This window comes from Grammomys surdaster, unplaced genomic scaffold (genome assembly GCF_004785775.1).
Source record: "Grammomys surdaster isolate TR1022 unplaced genomic scaffold, NIH_TR_1.0 184, whole genome shotgun sequence".
Taxonomy (NCBI): domain Eukaryota; kingdom Metazoa; phylum Chordata; class Mammalia; order Rodentia; family Muridae; genus Grammomys; species Grammomys surdaster.
Window position 1 is genome coordinate 6,562,678 of NW_021604629.1, and position 22,382 is coordinate 6,585,059.

The 22,382-nt window shown below is 36.3% G+C and overlaps 1 protein-coding gene across 1 annotated transcript in view; it reads left to right on the top strand.

Moving 5' to 3' along the window:
- Far1 (fatty acyl-CoA reductase 1) overlaps positions 1–22,382 on the top strand; it is a 62,273-nt gene that overhangs the window by 34,966 nt on the left and 4,925 nt on the right. Inside the window, exons 5-12 of the mRNA XM_028768036.1 lie at positions 898–1,077; positions 3,449–3,626; positions 4,534–4,578; positions 4,694–4,812; positions 5,383–5,450; positions 7,100–7,271; positions 14,814–14,943; positions 22,000–22,127. Of these exons, the coding sequence (XP_028623869.1) occupies positions 898–1,077; positions 3,449–3,626; positions 4,534–4,578; positions 4,694–4,812; positions 5,383–5,450; positions 7,100–7,271; positions 14,814–14,943; positions 22,000–22,127 (1,020 nt within the window). The remainder of the gene's footprint in view (positions 1–897; positions 1,078–3,448; positions 3,627–4,533; positions 4,579–4,693; positions 4,813–5,382; positions 5,451–7,099; positions 7,272–14,813; positions 14,944–21,999; positions 22,128–22,382) is intronic.

Sequence of the window (22,382 nt, forward strand, 5' to 3'; positions counted from 1 at the left end):
CCCCTTCCCCTTCTTCCCCTTCCCCTTCCCCTTCCCCTTCTTCCCCTCCCCCCTCTCTCTGTCTGTCTCTCTGTCTCTTTGAGGTAGGATATCTTGGGCCCAGCCATTAAAGGCTACTAAAAAGATAAGAGATAGGATGTCTCACTGGCCTGGGACTTTCTCTTTATGTTTATCATGTACAGTACATGTGCGACTGCTAAATTGAACTAATTAATATGTGTGTGACCAAACATAACTTTTCTTGTATTGAGAACACTTTAAAAATCAGTGACTTCCAGTAGTCTGGTATATTGTTATTAAGTCTAATAATTACTATGTTGTACAATAGATGTCTTGATGGACCATTAAAAATGCTAGAAATAATTGTATAGAAAAAGAATTTTCTGCTATCTCTTTATCTTAATACTCACTGACTGCCTGTTTTGAGATGCTGACAAGAATAACAAATACTAAATGCATACAAGTCATCTTTTTTAGTCTTTCCTAATTCTGGTAGGAGATTTTGTTACTTGTTTCCAATTACAGATGAGGAAGCCGAGTGTTGAGTACTTGTGCAACTTAGCATTTTAAGTGAACGTTTAGGTGAGACCACACCAAGATCTGAGCCCAGTCTGATTCCATAGCTTTGTTCATAATTTTCTTTTACACCACAGTGTATGCTTTGTTTTTTCAAACCTTCATTGGAGTTTATATTCAGAAAATTGACACATAATTGGTATAGTGAATAGTCTTCATACTAAAATAAAACACACCAACTCAGAGCTAAAGGAGGAATTGCAAATTACCCAAAACCGTGCTTTTTTTCCTCTGTACTTCTTTAATACAATTGAGATTTGGTTTGTAAATAGATTAAAGAAAAAAAAGGTTTCTAAGTTTCATTGTGTCTTTTTCTTGCAGAGATGCTGTTCAGTTAAATGTGATTGCTACACGACAGCTTATTCTCCTTGCACAGCAAATGAAGAATCTGGAAGTGTTCATGCATGTCTCAACAGCGTACGCCTACTGCAATCGAAAACACATTGATGAAGTAGTTTATCCACCTCCTGTAGATCCCAAGAAGCTGATTGATTCTTTAGAGTATGTTTAAATTTATACACATTTCTTTTAATTCTAAGACTCTGGGTCCAAATATATACCCTCCACTTCCCCCTAGCCCCTGTGCTATAAACACACATGTGCCTGCATGTACTTATCTCTGCGTATCCTCTGCTGTATTGTACAGGGTTATGTCTGTTGGTGAGGTCAATGTAGAGTTTCCCCTTTGGGTCAACTAATGATTGGAGAAAGGCCTCTGAATAATTTATCCATGTGTTAGAAGCTTGGTTTTTTTAGGTAGTCAGTTCTAGCTTCTGTGGATCAGAGACCAATGGCTGCTTAATCACAAGGTTCTAATTTACTAAAGGACCCCCTCCCTTGCAATGGACAGTACCAATAGAGAAGACTTTCAGTTTAAGAGAATCATAGGAATTACAGTGCTTCAGTTACCATCTTTCTAAGGACAGGGATCTCATCAGCAGTTGTTAATATGAACAGCATTTTTATTTGGTAGCTGTAGAGAATTATATGAAATGTGTACAACACAACCACAACCGTCACTTGCCTTTTAGTCTATGCTTTCTTACTACATAAAGCATGGGCTCTTTTTTTTTTTCTTTTTCTTTTTTGACTACAATTATAGAGGCATTCCAACAGCTATTGCATCTTTACATAATTTGTTATTTTCAAACTGTATATCTGTGGGATTGTTTGTTTGTTTGTTTTTGTTTTTCCCTGGTTCCATCTTTCCTCACAGATAATTCCACTTACTTTTGATTCTCACCACACCTTAATTTCTTCAGAATTAAGCACACATGACCTTTTAAGAAAGGCTTTTCATGTTGAAGAAATGAGTTGTTAAGAAAAGCAATACCAGAGATGACTGAGACATTTCTTGTGAGAATTACCTACTTTTATTTTATGACTTAGTTTCATAGATGTTCCTAAATATATACCTCATTTTCCTTACAGATCAATAGATGTATTTATGATCCTGGAGAAAACTAAGGTTAATGAAATGTACTACTTTTTGATTTCTTAGTCTTGGTTTATGCAGTCATGTAAAGAAATGAGAAGAGCTTGTGACTTGAATCTTTCTTCTCCATTCCTTGCTATCTATCTAGAAAATAATGCATGAATTCGCTCTGTAAACTCAAGAGAAATAAGGTTTACTGGCCCGAATCTTTCTTCAGTAAGAGTTTTTTGGGGGGTGTGGGTGGGTGGTATTTTCCCATATATCAACTACCTATCGTGTTCACTTTTCAAGACTCTTCCTTTATAGTTTTTCTCAAGTTGGATATTTTGCCTGCAGTTTAACGTTCTTATTCTTCCACATACACAGAGTACTTCCATATGTGAAGCATTTTAAGCTTCCCTGGTTGTTAGTAAACTTATCATCAGTTTGTGACTATGCAGAATCCAATTGTATGCTTAGTAGACAAAAAAGACAAGTATCTGGAAACAAGAACACAGCACCTTAGAGTAAGAGCAAAGACTGTGACATCACCTGATTATGGTTCTTTTATAGGTGCTCTTGAGAGACATTGAGATCATTAAAGAGATGACTGCATTGTAGGTTGTTAATTGAATTTTCATAACATGCTTCAATGTTTTTATTACTAATCCTAGTATTTGTTAATCTCACTTGTGAAGATGAACAATTCCAGTGGTTCATTTTAAATATTTAGATTATTAGACCTTTTATACTAAATGTAAACATATGTGAATAGCAAATGTGTTTACTAGCTCGTTACTCTATTAGATAGTAATAAACAGATCTTTAATTTCTAATGAAACATTTGAGGCCTGATACGTTTTGGAATTTATTTGGACTTTGGAAAGGAACTTTAAGTACTATTTAATAGTAAATTACTTCATTTTAATTTACAGTAGCATCCCTGATCACCTGATCAAAGATACATGAAATGCTAAATGTTTAAATACTTTCTAAAGACCTTTGGTAGGTTTAGGTCAGTTAAGTTTGTTGTCTAACATATGATTTATAAAAGGACTTTTGGTTCTTATTTGATATAGGAGTTGCAGATTGTGGATCTGTGGTTGACATTTAAAGATGCTACCTTTTTTCTTCAGTTATTTTGAAAGCCAGGTGTGGTGGCACAAGCCTTTAATTCAAGGCAGAAGCAGGTGAATCTGAGTTCAAGATGAGCCTGGTCTATAAGCAAGGTCCAGAACAGCTAGGTAGGGGTTCACAGAGAAATCCTGTCTTTAAAAAATAGCAATAACAACAACATACACACAAAAAGAGAGAGAAAAGAAAAGAAAACGGTTATTGTGAAACTGTTTAAATCAGAGCAACACATAGGTTCATACAAAGTTCAGTTAAATAGGTTTTTATCTATGATAAAAATATTTGGAATTTTTGTACATGTAATTTTTTTTGTTTGTTTGCCAGATGGATGGATGATGGCCTAGTAAATGATATCACACCAAAATTGATAGGTGACAGACCTAATACGTACATATACACCAAGGCATTGGCAGAATATGTTGTGCAACAAGAAGGAGCAAAGCTGAATGTTGCAATTGTAAGGCCATCCATTGTCGGTGCCAGTTGGAAAGAACCGTTTCCAGTAAGCTCTTTAAAATTGTTAAGCACTTGGGATTTAGAGTTTTAAGTTATAACTGTAAGGAGTTGGGATGTAATTTAAGAGCAGGTGTTAACATGCTGAGTGTGTTTAACCATGGCAGAGCTAATGAGCATAGAGGTAATATTACTCATATTTCTAAGGTGCTTCTTGAGTGTATGAAATGTAGATTAACAGTTTTTTAAGTTTTAATTGAAAAATCAGAAGTATTCAGTAAAGAAGACCATGGTTTCATCTGTTTTCATTTCGAAAAGCAAGTCCTGCAAGAAGTATATTTTTCCATGTGTAGATTACAAAGCTAAGAAAGGTATAAGATTTTTTTTTGTAACTGTCTACTAAAAAGAAAAAAAAAAGACGTTGGGATACTTATAAATCCTCCAGATAAGAGAAGACAGAAACAAAGCCAGTAAGTAAACTGATACAGGAGGGGAAAAAAAAATAAGAACTAAAAAAACCCCAAGGTCTGTATAGTTAGCAGTAAGTGATAGCTTCTCCTTTGTTGTTTTGATAATTATCCTGTCTCTTAGGACTTACTCATTAAACTTGAGGAGTATGTACATCATTTTCCCCTTAAGATGCTGCACTGATAAACAAAGTCAGTGATGAGCAGGGTTAATTTAGGAAAGTGATTCAAGGTATATACTTTTTTTCCCTTTGCAGAAAATTAGCAGAGCTAGGTAATCCTTTAAAAAATACTTCCATTTAGTCATTTATGACTCCAGGGGAAACTTTTTGGGACATTCTTGGGGACTAAGAACAATATTCTGCATGGAATATAGATCTTTCTTAGGTTTTGGGAGAAGACTACAAAGTGTACAGTTGGAATAATAATAAATCTACCTCAATGTTAACTTTAATCTCTTCCTTTTTTTCCTTTAATTTTTGGCGTTAGGGATGGATTGATAACTTTAATGGACCAAGCGGTCTCTTCATTGCGGTAAATAAACTTATTATTTACTACTTTTATACATTTTCCTGTATCTCTATACGTATGTGCATGCATACATGTTTTGGCTATGTATTTTAAGGTGTTGTTTTTAATTTCAACAAAGGCAGGGAAAGGAATTCTTCGAACAATGCGTGCCTCCAACAATGCCCTTGCAGATCTCGTTCCTGTAGATGTAGTTGTCAACACGAGCCTTGCTGCAGCCTGGTATTCCGGAGTCAATAGGTATATGAGGCAATGACGTTGCTTACTAACTGTAGTAACTGAGAGGGAAAAGGAGCTTAATCCCCTAGTCCTGATTGTGTTATTGGTAAAGTGCCTTTAGGATGTAGGAAATTACCAGTGCTCATTCTAAGAGATTATACAGTGGACACGATACCATGTGGACCCATCTCTGGTAATGAAGAAATAATGTTTAATCTCATGTATTTACAAAATTTATAGGTTTGTTAGGAACTATTTGGGTTGGGAGGGATCCTCATGAAGGATGATTTAAGCCAAAGTCAAACTTAGTGTAAACTCAAGTTGAAATTCACAAGAAATGCTATATCTATGTCAACCATGGCACACTAGAGCAGTCATAATTAACCTGTGAGCACCTTTTAGATGGTAAATAGTAGCACTTATAGTTAAAAGCCTAAACATTTAAAAATAACCCCTTAAGGGTACCTCTTATACAATAAAGAAAGGATACTCATCATCATCATGTCTTCCTACTTTGATAGTACATAAGACTGAGCTTGGACACTGTTGACTTCCTCTTACGTTTCTTTGCTTTCATCTTTATCTTTGCAGACCAAGAAACATCATGGTGTATAATTGCACAACAGGCAGCACTAATCCTTTCCACTGGGGGGAAGTTGGTATGATTTTATCTATGTTTTTGAATGTTAGAACATAAAGTGTTCACTGACTTTTTAATGTTAGAGTAAGGTATTAGGACCACTGAGTTACAAAGGGATCCCTGTTTCAGTTGCTGTTTGAGATTAACTACCAGTCCTGCCTGTGGTCCATCTTTACGGTTCCCAACATAAGAATAGCCTGATGTGTCCACTTACCTAGTCAGGCCCTAGTTGTTCTCTTGTTATCTGCAGCACCCTCATAGACTACCTGTAGCTTGGGGGCAGGTTTTATTTTTTTCCTAACTAATGAGCACACTCAGGCCTGATGTTGCCAGTCTGTAGTTAATAGTATTTACACCTGTAAGAGTAGGTGTATCAGTTGGTCCCTAGAGTTACAAGTGAAGGAGTTAGGAAGTAGGAGACATCTGGCCAAGGTACATTCTTCTAAAGTCAAAGATCCATAGCAGGTAGTACATTTGCTAACTAGCTCTAAAGTAGGGCTAGTAAAACTTGAAGTGTGCTCATTTTAGATTATTAAGTGAGCCAAATATGAATGTATTTATGGCATTCCTTTGTGCAATAGCTCATTTTATCTGTGGTTGAAATTTTGCTCTCCTTACAGAATAATTTGTTTTAAAGTAGATTGGTGATGGGAATCAGCCTGCCCCTTTCCTCACCCACCCACTAGGTCTTGTGAATGCTAGCTAGGCACACACTGTACTGTTAATTTCTAGCCCTTGTTCTGCCTTGTCATTTTCTTTGAGATAAAGTCTCACTAAGTAGCTCACACTGGCCTGAAACTTTCTGTATACCCCAGGCGGGCTTCAAACCATCTATCCTGCCTCAGCCTCCCAAGTGCTGGAATTACAGGCACAGGCCACCACACCTAACTACCTAACTACCTTAACATAATCTTATGTGACATTGTCCTAGGGTTTGTCTGTGGCATTTGTATTTAAATTTAAAGAGTGACTGTTGAAGTAAGTAAGAAAAAAAAACTAGATCGATTTCACAGTATTTTAAGTCATGGTCCTTCAGGGATATTGAAGCATCTTAAGTGAGTGAGGTTTTTATAGACTTTTGTTGTTCTGTACAGTTTTGTGAAAAATCAAATTCAACATTATTCTTTGGTGAGTGCCTAAGTATACATTTCCATTAAAATAGAAGATACCAAGCTCGATTGTGTTGATGTTGAATAACGTAAATAAGATACAGCAGAGGTTAATTTTGGGTTGTTTTAAGCTTGTATGATGTATGTTGATTTGAGTAACTAAATCATTCATAAGCAAAGAATGATGATTTTCCTTTTCTTTTTAAAGTAAGTACAGTATTAAGAATCTGGAAAGAGGAACAGAAAGAAAGAAGCTATCGTGAGAGGTGAAATATAGAGAGTGGCATTATAAACTGACCTAGGTAAAACATTAAGATTTTCAGAGTGAATTTTAGTAAAAATTCATTCATTTAATTAAAATACTGGACGTATTTTAGCTCCTTGGAACCAGCAGTTTAATACAATCTTTTCTTAGCTGTGGAGAGTAGAAAAGCTTGTTTTTTAAATGAATGAACTCTGACTCTGGTAAAATATTTTGCATTGTACAAACATGATTTTTTTTTTCAAAACTTCATTACATGGTTATTATCAAAGCTGTTACACAACTTTTCTTCCCCAGAATACCATGTAATTTCCACTTTCAAGAGGAATCCTCTCGAACAGGCCTTCAGACGGCCCAATGTAAATCTAACCTCCAATCACCTTTTATATCATTACTGGATTGCTGTAAGCCATAAGGCCCCAGCATTCCTGTATGATATCTACCTCAGGATGACTGGAAGAAGCCCAAGGTAATGGTGACTAGCTCTGTCTTTTCTGTTCCTCTGACTGTTAATAAACAACCCATGCTTAACACTGAAATGCGCATTAACTCTGTATCTGTTCATGCTTATGATAAGGCTTAAGGGCCATTTGTGAATGAGAAGACTCTTGAATAAGACATTGTCAGAAAAGCAAAGGTAGTATTGTAAGTCACATTATTTATTCTAAAGTTTGGGTGATAGATTACTTCATATGTTGAGTTTTAGGTCTAACTTTAGGTGCTTTTCTGAATAACAAATAATATTTAAAATGCTTTAACACTTATTTTTCCTACAGGAGATTATCTAAATCATTCCTTCAAGATGAATCCTTTAAACCAAGTATTCAGGCACCCCTATGTTAAGTTCTATTCCAACAACCTAATGCTTCATTATTGGAAGGGTGTCAAACATACAGTACCTGCATTATTGCTCGATCTTGCACTCAGGTTGACAGGTCAGAAACCGTGGTAAGAAGAATAGCAGTAATACACTGTGTATTGGTAAGGTGGCGGAAGCTTGCTGGAGAGACACCATGTCGCTAGCATGAGCTTACTTTTAGAATTACTAACCTGATAAGTGCAATCACAATCAAGATGCCAGGACATTTCCTAGAAATTGGAGATGTTTGGAGGCCAAGAATGGACTTCATCTTATTGGGTCGTTGATTCTCCAAAATCCCATTATAATAGGAAATGTCTTACTTCAGGATTGTCATTGTTATTATAAGCTGAAATTGAACCTCTTTCCCCTCTTCCTTAAAAATAAATCTAGGGGTGAGTTTTTACAGGGGATTCAAAGTAAAATATTTTGCTTTAAAGTAGATGGTTTAGTTTTATATAAAAATATAGGCTGCTTCTAGAAAATTACTTGAAACATCTTAGCTACCTATTCAGCTTATAATATGGTAATTACAGTTTTTGACTAATGTTCTAGTTTTTAAAAGTTTAAACACAGAAATCTTGCTATTTTCGTATAGCTGTAATATCCTTTCTTTCTTTTCTCTTTTTCATTGAAACCCTACAAAGTTCTCCTACTGTTTTAATTTTAACAACATAGCTAGTGAAATGTACTACAAAATGTTCATTTTTAAAGCTATATTAGTATCTTTGATTGGCAAGTTCAGGATTTGAGTATTTATGTTCAAAGAAGTTGATGATTCCAGGACCTCCATCAGCTGCTGAAAAAATAAGTTAGGTATTTGTCAGTTGAAGTATCTTAGGATTGGAGTAACCATAGGACCTTTCAGTATTTTGAATAGTTTAGGATGTTTCTAACTCTATATTCACTGTTGAAATAAGAGGGAGTATTGAATATAACAACTTCAGAACAAACATTTTAGGTTTTCTAGAAGGATTTGCAAAAATAGTTTTGCTGTGTTAGCATTTTTTTCATGGCTAAAAATCAGATGAAATTAATGATTTGCTAATGCATATTTATGTTAGCAAAGTTGATATAATTAGGACAGAAAAGGCAAAATTGTTTCCAAAACATAAAATAGATTTAACACCTTTAAGTACATTAAAAAGAGAATGGGTTAATTCCTATTAAAAATTAATTCATTTTTATTAATGCCTTGAGAATTTTTGTACAGTAATCGATATATTTTGATCATATTCTCGTCCACACACTCTGTACCCACCTTTATATTGTTTTGTGGGGAGGGAGGGGTGTTGGCTTTTTTGAGACAGGGTTTCTCTGTAACAGTGTTGGCTGACCTGGAACTCACTTTGTAGACCAGGCTGGTGTTGAACTCAAAGATTTGCCTGCCTCTGCTTCCCAAGTGCTGGGATTAAAGATGTGCGCCACCACCGCCCGGCTTTTTTTTTTTTTTTCTTTTTTAAAATAACCTGTTGTCTACTTATAGCATGGGTGTGGGGCATTCCACTGGGACATGTTGGACTTACCCAGTGCCACATGCCTGAGGAAAACTGACTCTCCCTCCACTGACAGCTGTCAACTATCAGTTGAGCTTCTTAGCTAGGGATGGGGACACATGAGACTCTCCCCATCCCTTTTGGATGTTAATTGACTTTATCTTGTTCAGGTCTAGTGAAGGCAGCCACAACTGGGAGCTCAGTAAACTTAAAAATATTTATAATAATAAGAACAGAAGAACCTATAGTTACTAAGAGTACAGAGATGATACTGCTGTTTAACAAGTCATCTCAGATTTAGTGATTTAAACAGTCATCATTTCATTCTCTCTCTCTCTCTCTCTCTCTCTCTCTCTCTCTCTCATTCTCATTAATCTTGGCATCAAGAATTTGCAGAGGAATTGGCATGTGTGGTTTTAGTTTAAGACTTTTCATGTGATCAGATGGAGCTGGAAGAGCTGAAGTCTGATGGGAGGATGGGGTATTAGATCAGCCAGGGGCCAGGTATTATTGCCTCTTCTCATCAGGATTGTTTTTGTAGGATCTTTTCAAGGCCTAGTGGTTGCCTCTAAGAATTAACTTTTGCACGGCACCTGAAGTGGTTGAGCAAGTAATAAGGAAGCTAGAAAATACTGCATTATCACTTTCGCCTTGTTTGTTCTTTAAGATAGGGTCTCATGTAGCCCAGGCTGGCCTCAGATTGACAGTCAGAATCATAAGCAAATGCCATGTCTGGCTTACCTCTTTTTTATTTTTTTAGTTACAAGCAAGTCACAAATCCTCTTAGATGTAAGGAAAGCAGGTGTTCTGGAGAGCAGTCAGATCCTGGAAATGAGCAAGTTGAGAGGGAATGGCTTTAGGTCATTTTTGGAAAGTACAGTCTGTAACAGTTAACCTTCTGGCCCAGAGAATTCACATTCTTCTGCCTGAACAGTACAGTTAATTTTTTTCTTCTACAACCCCCTATGGTATCAATTGGATGTCAGGGTTTTACCACCTGATCCAGTTGCAGATACAATTGTTTATTGCAGATGATACTCTTCTTATGAAAACCTATGAAACAAAGCAAGTTAGCAGCTGCCCATATATCCTACATTTATTGAGAGAAGTATAAGATAATGGGTTCAGACTGTTTTCAATATGAGAAAAATGGAAGGCACACAGCAAACACTGTTCTATAAACAATTTTCAATTGAAGTCCAGGTATATGTTGACAGCTGGACTCATTCCTACTCTGAGTAATCTTCAACAACCTGACACACCCCCCCACACACACCTCTGTCCCCTGGTTAAAAAAAAGGGGTCTTGTAAGACTGAACAGACTAATAATTCTACTTCCTGCCCATAAAAAGTTAGACTCCAGGAAAAGTAAGAAAACCTTTCTTATAGAGGGCCATTTAGATCTTGTAAGCACCTAGTTCTGTTGCTACCTCTCTGCCTTGATGTTAAAGAAGGAAAGCAGTCATAGACAGTTGATAAATAGTGAACATGATTGCTTCAATAAAACTTTATTCACAAGATAGTAATAAAGTGCACTGGGTGTGTGGGCTCTTGTTTGCTGACTTATGTATGTTACAGAGACATTTTTATTGGTATACTTTCTCTTTTTATATAAATTCATGTGGCTATAAAAAGTTTCCACTGTGTATTCTATAGATAATCTGAAGAGATGGACTCAGGTCAGATAGATCAGAGCCTATTCATAACTGTCTTTGAGACAAGCCTTTGGGTCTCATTAGGATGCTATGGAGCAGCACCTATAGATATGAAATCTTTTCTCCATAAAACCTGTCATCTAAACATTAGACAGTGTGACACATGTCTTTACAATCTGGAGAAGTTTTTTTTGTTTTGTTTTATTTGGTTTTGTCTTTCTGTCTGAAAGGTACCATGATGTAGTTTTAAAGAATCTTATATCTCTACCCTGAATTTGATATATGCTCAGAAACTATCCTTTCCCCTTTTGTTTTTATTTATTAAATAATTGATGTGATACAACCTAGAATTTCTGAATTCCAGATATAAAAATTAGACTTTTTGAACATTTGATCTGCTACTTACTATTCACAGACTTGGTAATAGCCTGACAGTAGGTTAGCATCTGTCTTCTATCCTTTCAAGTCTTTTGTTGCTTTTTACTTTTCTAAGGAATGACCTACTGTCTTCTTTTTAATACATTCTTAGCAAACTGGTTAACTGTTAATTACAAGGATGCTATCACTGGAGTGGTCCACTCAGCTTTCAGTGTAAGAATCTAGGGAATTTCTAGCTTTCCCATATACACCTTTATCCCAGCTTGCTGTCTGCAGCATTTCCTGTGCAGTAAAATATTCTGCATGCTTCTCAGCTCCCAAGGCAATATAGCTGTGTTTCCTCTGCCTAGCACTGTTCTGCCATTGTAAGCCTACAATGCAGGACTTGCATGTTAGCCATACTAGCATGTGTGTGAATCCATGAAAGAAATACCCTGCAGTAAGAAATTACTTTTTGAGTAGCCTACATTTTCTCCAAACTTCATTCAGACAGTTCACTTTCTAAGATCAGCTTTGTCTTCAAGAAATCTTGACTAGTTTAAATTTTAGAAATATAGGTCTAGCTTTTATTACCTTTCATGTTATATAGCTTCAAGTTCTGTAAAACTTCCTCTGACTTTCTTTTCATGGCCCTTTTAGATTTCAGTAAATGAACTCAAAGGTCATAATAGAGTCTTCTACTTAATTCTAAAATGCCACAAACTTTAAATTTATTATTATTGCCAGTTCTTCCCAGTATTAAGATATACTATTATGTTACACAAGTCACCACAACCATAATTGCTTAAAGCAAGTTATTTTTTTTAATGTGTCACAATTTCTGTTACTAAAGAATTCTAGAAAGATTGGTGTGAGTGGCTTTGGCTAAAGGTCTTGAAGCTTGATCAGATAGATGGACCAAGACATGAACACTAGAGAGAGTTGTTAAGGGAGGGGAAGGATGTGTAGTAGATAGACAGCTTTCTTCATGTAAGAATTAGAATTAGATTCTCCATGTGCTATCTGCACGAGGTCTGGTTTGAGCTTCCTTGCAGCATGACAGCCTGCATGCAAAGTGAAGTCTTCAAGGGTGAGTATGATAATGAGCAAGGCAGACTACCCTTAATACCTTTTTTACCTGCCTGTGAAGTCACCACCTCATTTCTAATGCTTAACAGATATTTCCCCTTGTGGTGGGATGTTAGTCTAGGTAACAGTATACCTTACAGGATGGGCGGTAATAGTCTTACCTGTATCAGAGGAGGAATAACCTGAGACCTCTATAAGTGTATAATATAAAAGCAACAAGGAGTAGGGTATGGTGCTGCAGACTGTAATTTGAGCACTCAGGAAGCTGAAACAGAAGGATTTCCACAAGTTGGAGGCCAGCCTGGGTGACATAGTTCCAGGTCAGCATAGAATAATTAAAACTCTGTCTCAAAAAAACAAAATTAAGTAAATAAAAGCATCAAGAGATATAAAAGTTGACTTAGGCAATGTACACATGTTAACTAATGTCTCAGTTTATTCTTTGGATGTTTACTTAGTCAAGATTCTTGTTTATAGAGAGAACAGGGTACATATCTAAAGTCATCATTAAATTATTATCCATTTTACATCATTGTTACAAACAGCATTTTTTGAAAAGTTGTTTCGTGTTTTTGTTGTTGTTTAGTTTAGCACTTCTGAACCTGACGTTTTTTCATCCATACGATTCTCAGCTTGAGGACATTTGACAATATTTGGAGTTCGTCATTACAATGGGGAAGGATGTGTTTCCCCTCACCCCCCAGTGTGCCAAGGCCATGTATGCTGCCAAGTATCTTAGTACATAGATACTTCTATTTGTGATAGCTAAGGTTGAGAAACCCTAGATTAGAGAATTATTAACATCTGGCCTTGCTGGTAACTGTGATTATACTTTAGAAGTTATTGTAGTAAAGAATAAATAGATCCTCAGCAGGTACAAGACAGAGTAGTCACAAGCATTCACTCTGGCATGTTGGGCCAGAGTGATGGTGCAGTCTTAAGTGTACTTTGGTTTCCTGATAATATTGTCTGTAAATTTCTCATATATATGAATTTTCAAATCTTCCATCCCCTTCCCTGTCTTATTTTGGAGACAGAGTTGAGTTGTAAATCAGACTAACTATATTCATGGCAGCTCTCTGGCCTCACCTTCCCAAGTATATGATTATAAGCACGCATGAGCTACCAGGCCTGGGCCCTCTCATTTGTTTTTAATAAATATTTTTTAAATGAGTGAATCAAGGATTGATTTTTAGAAAAACTATATCACTTGAATGAATCTACACATGCAAATAGACAAAAACTGACATTTAAGGAATCAGGGAGAAAAATGTTTTAGGAGAATACCCATTGAAAAAATGATGTGAACTGTGTGTGTTTGGGATAAGATTAATGTATATTATACTACTCGTGATACTATATTGTTACAGACTTTTACATCTGTAAAGAAAATTTTATAGAAAAGTATTGTTTATTAAAGCAACTTTCCCTAGTCTATATGGTTTATTTTGAGATAATAGCTTTGGGTATTGAATAATTCTTTTCATGTTTAATGAAGAATTTATTTTCGAATTCTTTAGTGAATGAAATAGTTTTTCTGTACATTGTATTGACTCACTTTCTTTAAGTATTTTGGTTTTGGGGTTTCTTTATAAATGTATTGAATGTGTTACTGTAGTTTCTTGGCTAATGATGCTGCATTTATTTTCTTCATTATTTTTCATATTCTGATTTTCTCCCATGTCTCCCATTTGTAAAGCTCTTAATTTGGGGTCTTTCTAAATTTTATATACTTTAAGCTAATTCTTGTGGGAATATAAATGGAATTCTTATATTTCTTGGTTATTTTTCTGGTGTTTTGATATATATTTGATTCAGAAAGCTCCTAATTATTGCTTGGATTAGTGCTTTGATATCAGTGACTTGTAGCAAGTGATAATAAATAAATTTCAGATAAGATTAAAGTTCCTTGCTCTTAAAAAGAAACAAAGAAGTCTTATGCTGTTTTGTTTCTCTAAGGAAGAACATAGATGAGGCCTGAGGAGAAGAATGTTTCTAAAAGTCCTCAGCATTAGTCATTGATTTCACAGCACATCCAGATAATCAGGAGTGGTGCCAATCACTGTTGAAGAGAAAGTTCTTGTATTTTTCTAATAGAGTTGACTAAATGACAAAAGAATATTTCTGTATGTCTGCTTCAGTGATGCTGAAACACTGGATTATAATATAGTTGTAGAATCCATGTTATGGATTTTCACTAGATACAAGGTAGCTCAAAAGCAAAGGGAGAATAAACTGAATCCTTTTGTGTAGTGTGATATATAGAAAATTTGAATTTAAACTTTAGTGTTGCATATCATTTGAGAATTCTGTGTCAGTAGAACCTTGTGTGGGCAATATTAAATTTTAAATTCCCTTTGCTACTGCTTCTAATTTGTTTTTCCATTTTGGAATTATAAATTATTCTCCCAAGATGCAGAAATATTCTGATTCTCTGCTGGTTTGGTACATTTACTGAATTTCAGTTGGGAGTATGTGGTTGGAACCTGTGTGGTAATGGGATTCTACCCCATTCTATATACTATATGAATCTCTTGATTTTTCTTGAAACACAGGATGATGAAAACAATCACTCGTCTTCACAAAGCCATGGTATTTCTTGAATATTTTACAAGTAACTCTTGGGTTTGGAATACTGATAATGTCAATATGTTAATGAACCAACTAAACCCTGAAGATAAAAAGGCAAGTATTTTCTATTTTTGAGTTAGAAAATATGACCAATAGGCACCCTGGAACGTAGGCATTTCTAATAACTATCACATAGGAAAGTCACTCATTACATTTTCTCAGTGTTTAAATCTTAATATATATGGAGGTAAAATTTTTGGAGTGTTTAAATCTTAATATTTGTGCAGGTAAGTGCTTAATATTTATGGAGGTAAGGTACAGAGTGTTTGAGAATAACAAAGGTTTTTCAGATTAAGTTGTTATTCCTTCCTGTAAGGTTGAGTTTAACATCTTTATGGGTTTTATGTAAAGAAGACCTTGTTTTCTCTAAATTTGGGGGGGGGGCATTAGGGGGAGGTGGACGCCAGTTGGTTTTTTATAGTGTATGCTCTTTGTCACTTCATTTTACTTGTTTGAAAGTTAAACTGTATTCCTTCTGACCTTAACTCAGGTTTTGTTTTGTTTTGTTTTGTTGAGATACTGTCTCGCTATAGCTGTGGCTATCCCAGAACTCACTATATAGACCAGGCTGGCCTCAAACTCCCCAAGATCCATCTGCCTCTGCCTCCTGAGTGCTGGATTACAGGCCTGTGCTACTATGACCCAGCTATCTCATATATTAGCATATGTATCTGTCTTAAGTCAAATGTATTCAGTTATTTTCTTTTAGGGATATAGAAATACTAGGGATTGAACCTAGAGCCTTATTCTCAATAGTTTCCTCCTTTGGTAGATATGGTTTTACTATGCTAATTCCTCGAGCCCTCCAGCCATGTGCGTGTTTACATCTAACTGTGGTTCTCCAGTTCAAGCCCCACAATCTGGAGACATTTGCTCTATCTGTTTTCATTCCTGGAGCTTCTCTTTATTATCATTTTCTTTCTGTCTGACATGTATTTAGAATACCAGAGTATGGCTTAGTTAAGAGACTGATCATAGTGAACTTTGAGCTTTTGATTATTTGTTAGTCTTTAGTTCACCCTAGGGTGTTGTGTTTTGTTTTGTTTTTAACACCTACAGCACATTAAGGTTTATTTTATGTTCTATCTGTTTTGTTGCAATTGAAAAGTCAGTTATTTGTTGTGCTGGCTCTTTTCTAGGTTTTCCACATTTGGTGTTCTGAAACTTTCTTTGGACTTTCTATACCTGCAGATGGGTGTTTTTCAGCAATTTGGGAATTTCTTAAGCATTTGTTTCTTCAAATGATGCTACTTTTCTACCTTCTCACAGAATTGTTACATGGTAGACCATGGTGTCTTAGGTGTATAACTGCAATTAAATATTTTGCTTTTGGACTAAAGTGTAAATAATTTAAATTCTTCGACAGCAAGTCAGCTGTGTTGAAACCATTCCATTGAGTTTGTATGCTTTCCTTTTTAGAAAGTTCAACTTAGTCTTGGATATCTCTTCATAATTGTTGTAAATCTTTTCTTTCATAGTTGATATTTAATGATAGACAGTGTCTGATTCTGCTATGTGAGCCCAGTCTAAACCAGGGTACCTTGTTCCCAAGTTGTTGTTTTGCTTATCATTATTTGTTTTTCTATAATTCATATTCTTTGAGGTTTCTGTTGAATTTTGGGGGGCATAAATTAAAGTTGAAGCAAGAATTTGCTGTCAAGGAGGCCTTCATAAGACAGGGCCTCTAAAATACGTACATAGGATTTTGCCTTTGTTAAAGTGAATGCAGTGTTATATAGACCAGAAGACTGAGTCAGGGTTAGTTTTCTAAAGAGACTTTGTTTTTCATCCAGTGCATTCATTTTTTTAAAGTATTTTATTTAACCTAATCTCTCAAAAATACCTTGAACATATCAAACTTTAAAATAATTTAGACCATTTTGGTTAACTTCTTTGACATTTTGCATTTGAAACTCATGCGCCTTTTGCATCTTAACATACCTAATGTGGATAAGCCATAATTGGTACATGTGGCTTATGAATTCCATATTGAAAGTAGAGAACCAACCCGTTCCACTAGCTTGGTAGATAAGAGGTTTCAATCTAGATGTTTTACCCTTGCTCTGAAGGTATAGCTCTTTTATTATTTTACTTAGTATGTGCGTGTGTATGTGTATTTGTGTCTTGATGTCAGTATGTTTCCTACTACAATGCTTATGTAGAAATAGTGGTGTCAGTATTCATTGAATCATAGGCTAAGAAGATGAACAGTTTACAGAAAATGATTTGTAACTATTTAAAAACATTTGTAAGAATGGAAGTCAAAAGTAGACTGAATTTTATTTGTTATTTACCAGATTTTTAATTATGCAGGTTTTGACAGCATACTCTAATGAGACCTTGGCCAGCTTCATTTATTACTAGTAGTAATGTGTGATTTGTCTGTCTTCAGCTTTATGTTCAACCTGTCTTCATTCTTATCTTTTAGTCATGTCTCTTGTAAACAACATTGGTGTTGTTGTTGTTACAGTCTGATAGTTATTGATCCTTTTGGAGAACTTAATCTGTTCTATAACCTGTAATTTTGGAGTTATATGTTTGTTGTGCTAAGACAGATTCTTGTATATGGTAAGCAGTGAGCTACATCCCAACCTCTATTTTAGATTTAAGTTTAGTACTTCACTTTGTTGCACCTATCTTAATTGTCTTTTCTGTTCTCTTTTTGCCTGGTTTTTAGTCTCTTGGGTACAGTCAAGTAAGACACAAGCTTGCCTTAAACTTTAACTTAAACTTCCTGCCTTCTCAAATGCTGAGATTGTAGGTATGCTCTACATACCTGGCTCTTTAGGTTGTTTGTTGCTTTTCACAATTTTAATTTCCCACTTCCTTTAATTGTATCAAAATGCATTCTTTTCCAGTTGTTTTAGTACCTTACTTTAGAAAATATAGGTATTGGGGGTGATATTCAAGACAGGATTTCCCTGGAACTGTCTGTAAACCAGGTTGACCTTGAACTCCTCCCAGAGATCCACCTGCCTCTGTCTCCCTGGTGCTAGGATTAAAGGCATAAGCCACCACTACCAGTTTACAGTATCTTTTCTTAAGCTAACATAAATGGGTACTCTGACCTTTTTTGGATAGTGAAAAACCAGTGCCTCTATTTTGCTGTTACAGGTCATTTGTTATTAGAGTTTATCTTAGTCTGTTTTTTGCTGGTATAGGAAAATAACAAATACGTAATTTCTGATGAATAAAGGTTAGTTCACAGTTCTGGCTGCTGAGCAGGGACTGACATCTGATAAATGCCTCCTCCCACGTCATCTCATGGTAAAAGTGCAAGAGAGAGTAGGAAATTGAACTCACAACCTTAGATTCAATGCAGTCCTCATCAAAATTCCAACTCAATTCTTCACAGAGTTAGAAAGAGCAATTTGCAAACTCATTTGGAATACCAAAAAACCCAGGATAGCGAAAACTATTCTCACCAATAAAAGAACTTCTGAGGGAATCAATATCCCTGACCTAAAGCTGTACTACAGAGCAGTAGTGATAAAAACTGTATGCTATTGGTACAGAGACAGGAAAGAAGATCAATGAAATAGAATTGAAGACCCAGCAATGAACCCATACCCTATGGTCACTTGATCTTTGACAAAGGAGCTAAAACCATTCAATGGAAAAAGGACAGCATTTTCAACAAATGGTGCTGGTTCAACTGGAGGTCAGCATGTAGAAGAATGCAAATTGATCCATTCTTATCTCCTGGTACAAAGCTCGAGTCCAAGTGGATCAAGGGCCTCCACATAAAACCAGATACACTGAAAATAATAGAAGAGAAGGTGGGGAAAACCCTCGAATATCTGGGCACAGGGGAAAAGTTCCTAAACAGAACCCTAATGGCATATGCTCTAAGATCAAGAATTGACAAATGGGACCTCAAATAAAACTACAAAGCTTCTATAAGGCAAAGGACACTGTCAATAGGTCAGAACAGCAACCAACAGATTGGGAAAAGATCTTTATCAATTCTACATCCAATAGAGGGCTAATATCCAATATATACAAAGAACTCAAGAAATTAAGACTCCAGACAATCAAATAATCCTATTAAAAATGGGGTACAGAGCTAAACAAAGAATTCTCAACTGAGGAAAGTTGAATGCTCGAAAAGCACCTAAAGAAATGTTCAACATCCTTAGTCATCAGGGAACTGCAAATCAAAACAACCCTGAGATTCCACCTCACACTAGTCAGAATGGCTAAGATCAAAAACTCAGGTGACAGCAGATGCTGGGGAGGATGTGGAGAAAGAGGAACCTCCTCCATTGTTGGTGGGGTTGCAGGCTGGTACAACCACTATAGAAATCAGTCTGGCAGTTCCTCAGAAAATTGAACATAGCATTACCTGAAGACCCAGCCATACCACTCCTGGGCATATACCCAGAAGATGCTCCAACATATAACAAGGACACATGCTCCCCTATGTTCATAGCAGCCTTATTTATAGTAGCCAGGAGCTGGAAAGAACCCAGATGTCCTTCAACAGAGGAATGGATACAGAAAATGTGGTATATTTACACAATGGAGTACTACTCACCTATTAAAAACAGTTGACTTCATGAAATTTTTAGGCAAATGGATAGAACTAAACAAGATCATCCTGAGTGAGGTAACCCAATCACAAAAGAACACACATGATATGCATTCACTGATAAGTGGATATTAGCCCAAAAGCTCAGAATATTCAAGATACAACTCACAGACCACATGAAGCTCATGAAGAAGGAAAACCAAAGTGTGGGTGTTTCATTCCTTCATAGAAGGAATAACAAAATACACACAGGAGCACATATGGAGAAAAAGTGTGGATCAGAGACTGAAGGAAAGGCCATCCAGAGACTGCCCCACCTGTGTATCCATCTCATGTGCAGTCACCAAAGGTAGACGATGATGTGGATATCAGGAAGTGCATGCTGACAGGAGCCTGATACAGCTGTCTCCTGAGAGGCTCTGCCAGAGCCTGTCATATACAGAGGCAGATGCTCACAGCTAACCATTGAACTGATCACAGGGTTCTCAATAGAGGAGTAGAGAGAAGACTGAAGGAGCTGAATGAGTTTGCAGCCCCATGAGGAGAGCAACAATACCAACCAAGCAGAGCTCCCAGGTTCTAAACTGCCAGCCTGGGAACACACATGGAAGGACCCATGGCTCCAGCTGTATGTGTAGTGGAGGATAGCTTTGTCCATCATTGATGGGAGAGGAGGTCCTTGGTCCTATGAAGGCTGTATGCCCCCATGTATGGGGGAATTCGAAGGTTGAGATGTGGGAGTGAGTGGGTGGGTGGGGGCACACCCTCATAGAAGCAGGAGAAGGGGGAATGACATAGGAGGTTTCTGGGGGTGGGATATGGTGAAAGGGGATAACATCTGAAATGTAAATAAATAAAATATCCAATAAAAAAAGAGAAAGGAACACAAATAAAATTAGTGTAGTCTATGCAATACATATTTCTAAAGGATCATCACCTTTCTGCTGCCTTTCATCTTCTTCCACCTCCAGGCATTGGCAGGGACATCTGTGGACAGTCTGGAATCTGGAGTCATTCTACTTCAGTCCTAAAGAATACTGTTTAGTGTGATTCTTCATTGCTGATGATACCAGATCGCTTTAGTTTTTATTCTTCTGGAAATATCTTTATTTCGTCTTAATTTTTCAAATGTCTTTACATTGGTGTAGATTATTTACATTAGTTGCATCTGTTGAATACTTGGAAAACATGGTCTTTTGGCTTCTACTGTGTCTGTTGAAAGTAGTTAATGGTCTGGTAGATGTTTTGTAGGTAATCTATCTGGATTTCTTTCTGACTTATTCTCAGATGCCTGAATGTGTATGTATATTTGATGGGTATGGTTTTTAAATTTGTGTTTGGTATTCATCATTTTTGCAGGCAACATGCTCTTAGGTACTGCTTTGGTTCTTTTTTTCTCTTGTGAAACTCCAGTCAATTGTGTACATGCATATATATACCTTTTTATAACAGCTCCTTTGTGTGAGATCAAGTCTGCATCCATGTTGGTGCCCTGATACCATCCTTTCATTTTAGTACTGTATTTGTAACTTTTCCCCTCTAGAACTTGTTATTTTTGGACGGTGGTTTATAGTGAATAATTTCCTTGTCATTTCACAAAAATACCTGACTGCCTATTTGCTCAAGAGTACTGAACAATTATAACCCTCTCATTTCTCCAGAGAGTAGCATTTCTATAAAGTCTGCTTTTCTAGATCTACTCTTTTTATCAAATTACACAATAGCTGCTACTAAAATCCTAAGTCAGAATTCTTGCTAGGGTTTGCTTTTTGTTGTTTGTTTATTTAGTGTGTGGGGGCGTGGTGGTGGTGGTGGTGGTGGTGGTGGTGGTGGTGGTGGTGGTAGTGGTAGTGGTAGTGGTGATGGTGGTGGTTTGTTGAGACAGGGCCTCATTGTATAGCACATTGTATTAGTCACTGTGAAGAGACACCATGACCAAGGCAATTCTTACTTTAAAAAAGCATTTAATTAAGGTCTTGCTTCTACTCCCAGAGTCTGTTGTCTTCATGGCAGGGCCATGATAGCATGCAGGGAGGCTCTGATTCTTAGGCAGAGAGGTAGAGAGCCTAGGCCTGGTATGGGCTTTTGAGACCTCAATGTCCACCCCAGTGACTCTTCATCCAACAAAGCCACACTTCCTAATCTTTCAAAGAGTTATACTCCCTGGTGACTAAGTATTCTAATATATGAGCCTATGTGGGTGATTCTTATTCAAACTACCACACAGAGATTGGCTTCAAACTGGTGACTCTCCTGCCTACTGTGTGCTCCTATAATAGTGTGTGCCACCATGCTCTGCTTGATTTCTCTTGATATAAAAATTTTTCTTATAGAAAAATTAACCTTTAGCTTACAGAAAATATATAAGAAGGGGAGGTTGCAGATGGAACATAAATTCAAATGTATATCAATTCATATGTAAGTAGCAAGGAGGAACATAGATATGTTGACAGTAATAAAGATAATACCATATTGAAGTGTTTATAATCTTTTCATTAGGGATTATAGTTCAGAAAAATAGTTTTTGGCAAATTATAAAAAAATTAAGAAAGTAGTAACTCTTTTCTTTCTTACCATAGACCTTTAATATTGATGTACGGCAGTTACATTGGGCAGAATATATAGAGAACTACTGCATGGGGACTAAAAAATACGTATTGAATGAAGAGATGTCTGGCCTCCCTGCAGCTAGAAAGCATCTGAACAAGTAAGTGTGGCATACACTTGATGAACATTTTCCTTACTTAGGAAATACTACACAGTTTGCTTTAGTGAAAAAATATTCTGAATAAGAATAATATATTTAAGAAAATGGTTCCCCAAGGGTTTGTAACAATGTGGTATTTATCTAACTTAAGATTATTAAAAGACTGGAGAGATGGCTCAGTGGTTAAGAGCCCTGGATGCTGTTCCAGGAGACCAGAGTTTGGTTCCCAGTTTGCATGCTGGATCACAACTACCT